Genomic DNA, 3,151 nt, shown 5'->3' on the forward strand with positions numbered 1-3,151 from the left:
GAAGGAGGAGACGGATTTTAGCTGCTCTCCTTATAGACTCCCTGCCTCAGCGAAATACCAGAAGATGGTGGATAAGGCCCATTTACCAACGAAGGGCCCAACAAGGGGTCTTTAATAATCTGATTCAGGAAATGCGATTGAATGATGATGAAAGCCACTACTTGTATTTCAGAATGTGTCAAGAACATTTTGACAAGCTGCTGACATTAGTAGGACCAAGAATTCAGAGACAAGACACAAATTTCCGTCAATCTATCAGTCCTGCTCAAAGGCTGGCAATTACATTAAGATTTTTGGCCACTGGAGAATCATATTCAAGTATCGGTTTGGCATTTCATTGTGGTAGAACAACAGTTGGACAGATCATTCCAGATACTGCAGCAGCACTGTGGGATGTTTTGTGGCCAGTATACATGCCTGTTCCAAACCTTGAAATGTGGAAGAAAATCTGCTTTGAGTTCTGGGAGAAATGGCAGTTTCCCATGTGTATAGGTATGATTTGTTTATTAAATTTTAATAAATCAGGAAATTTTAATGTATTCAAAATATCAAAATAATGAATTTATTATTACATTTTTTTAGGGGCAATGGATGGAAAGCATGTGTATATTCAAGCACCACCCAATGCTGGATCCATGTGGTACAACTACAAGGATTCCAACTCCATTGTACTGCTGGCACTTTGTGATGCTAACTACAAATATATCATTGTTGATGTAGGGGCATACGGAAAACAAAGTGATGGGGGAGTTTTTTCTGAAAGTAGTTTTGGGAAGGCAATTATTGCTGGAAATGCTGATTTGCCTCCTGCATGCAAGATACCGGGGACATCCATTGCTGTTCCACCTGTTATTGTTGCTGACAAAGCATTCCCACTACTCAAAAACCTCATGAGGCCTTTCCCTAAAAAAGAAATTAAGGAAGATCAAATCATCTTCAACAGAAGACTATCAAGAGCTAGGCGGATCTCTGAAAATGTGTTTGGCATCTGTTGTGCAAAATGGAGAGCAATTTTGGATTCATTGTACATGCATCCTGATAATGCAGAAACTGTAGTAAAGAGCATTTGTGCATTGCACAACTACATCAGAGTAGAGGAAGCTGAAATGGAACTGGAGAGAAGAAGGTACTGTCCTCTTGGCTATATGGATATGGAGGAAGCAAATGGAAATATAATATCTGGACGATGGAGGCAAGAAGTGGATGCAGATTGTGTCCATGGATTATGTAGGCAGGGTGCCAATAACTATAGTAAAGTAGCAGATCAAACAAGAGAAACTTTTGTGAAGTATTTTACATCAAATGAGGGCAAGGCACATTTTGTTGAAATGACACATTTATTGTATAAAAACTTTTAATTTATTTGTTTAATAAAGTGCATTTAATTAATGCAAAACAGTTTCAAAACTTGAAATTATTTTTATTATATATACATAAATGTTTAAGTATTTAAAAATCAATTGCCAAAATTTTTTTGTTTTTATTTATGTATGCTAATGACTGTTGTGTATGCGGGCCAAAAAACAGAGACTCGCATACATAAACAAAAAAACAAAAAAAAAAATATTGCCAATTGATTTTATTAAAATATAAAGATCCTTTTTTTTAAACAATATTATAACTGTTAAACACGCTCTAGAACCAGTTAGAAATAACAAATTAAAAGAAAATATACTATACAGGTATAAATATTATAAAAATAAAAAAAAAATATATATACACATACTGTAAACTACATTGGCAAGTAACATTTGTACACATTTGTGCATCAATGTTCTTGTGCATTATCTATTAATTTAATTATTTCAGTTTTCACATTATTTTTAATGCGTGGATTAATCCTCCTAAAATCAGGTAACAGACTTAACAGAAACAGCCTGTCTGCATCTGACTCCATGTTTGATTGTTGTGAAGGCACAATGATTGGTGCTTTTAAAGCTTCCAAAACCTTTTCAATAGTGCTTTGCTGAATACGTTTTCGTTTTCCAGGAACAGCATCTCTTGAAGTTGTAGCAGAATCTGAAAGCACATAAAAATATTTTTGCTGTAAATGCAATATTCTTACCCTGATTATACTGCACTGTAACAATCCTAAATTTTAATTGACCACCAACCTGTCATTTCGGAACTCTGTGAAGCTATTTCTGCGCTGTCGGTGACAATCGGATTTAACTCAATATAAGTATCCAAACTTGGAGTTTCCATTATGATAGTTTCAGACATGTCCTGCACTGTTCCTGATTCAATGTAGGTGTCCTCCTGCGTTGATGTCTCCGACTGGGAGGTCTGAGGAGTTTCTCTTAATACAAACTCACTAAAGTTTCCTGTAGTCCTAAAAAAAAGATAATATGGTTTTAATACATTTTTCATAAATAATATAATAAACTGAATTTATAATACTTATTAAACTGTTTCTATTGATTATATAATTAAATAATTAAACACAGAAATTAAGATTATAACTTTAATACAATGATATAGGAAGTTTTACCTTTTTGGTTTTAAACAAGGATTGAGGAAACTCAAATATTTGCTGACAATCCATGTGGGATCTTCTATTATAACGTCTGCTCCAGATCCACTTTTTTTATAAATTCGGAGGTATTTGTCTCTTATGGACTTCCATTTTGCAGGACAAGCGGCTTCTGCATAACAAAATAAGTAAAAAAAAATTATGTAACATTGTGTAACATTGTTTAAGTTACACTTTTTACAACAAATACTTTTCTGACTATTCTATGAAAGATCTCCATACAAACAGGAATACTGTACCCGGGATATTTAAAATTTCGCTAATTTCTTTCCATGCCATTTGCCTGAAGTTTTGATTGCGATATTCTTTAATTCTCATATCGTAAAGACAAGGTCTTTTTTCAACTTCCAAAACAAACAGAATATCTGCATCCCAACCACAGTGTTGCGAAAAGGCCATTTTCTATGATAAATATTTTTCTATTGAATAAAATAAAGCAGAAAAAAATAAAATAAAATTGAATAAAGCCACTGAACACTCAAATTTTAAATTGGAAAGGTTTATGAATAAATTTTATATGTATATACCAAATACACAAGCAGGAACTCATGATTAATTCTCACATCACCACCCCTTCAACAGCCATCTTACAACATTTTTTGACATTAACATTGGTGT

The 3,151-nt window shown here is 33.5% G+C and overlaps 1 protein-coding gene across 1 annotated transcript; it reads right to left on the reverse strand.

The window, feature by feature from the left end:
- Positions 1-1,768: 1,768 nt before the first annotated feature.
- On the reverse strand, positions 1,769-2,932 carry LOC128664860 (transcription factor Adf-1-like). Its single transcript, XM_053719659.1, has 4 exons — positions 2,773-2,932; positions 2,492-2,645; positions 2,115-2,332; positions 1,769-2,019 (listed from the first exon to the last, which is right to left on the reverse strand). The coding sequence occupies exons 1-4, from the start codon at positions 2,930-2,932 to the stop codon at positions 1,769-1,771; spliced, it is 783 nt and encodes a 260-aa protein (XP_053575634.1).
- Positions 2,933-3,151: the final 219 nt, after the last annotated feature.

Source organism: Bombina bombina, chromosome 6 (assembly GCF_027579735.1).
Source record: "Bombina bombina isolate aBomBom1 chromosome 6, aBomBom1.pri, whole genome shotgun sequence".
NCBI lineage: Eukaryota > Metazoa > Chordata > Amphibia > Anura > Bombinatoridae > Bombina > Bombina bombina.

What these genes read in the sequence shown, in the direction of transcription:
- LOC128664860 (XM_053719659.1), bottom strand. Translation starts at nt 2,932, where the DNA reads ATGGCCTTTTCGCAACACTGTGGTTGGGATGCAGATATTCTGTTTGTT. An exon ending in CGAAATTTTAAATATCCCGG is followed by an intron (nt 2,646 to 2,772) that starts GTACAGTATTCC and finishes TTTGTTATGCAG; the next exon opens with AAGCCGCTTGTCCTGCAAAA. An exon ending in CCTTGTTTAAAACCAAAAAG is followed by an intron (nt 2,333 to 2,491) that starts GTAAAACTTCCT and finishes TCTTTTTTTTAG; the next exon opens with GACTACAGGAAACTTTAGTG.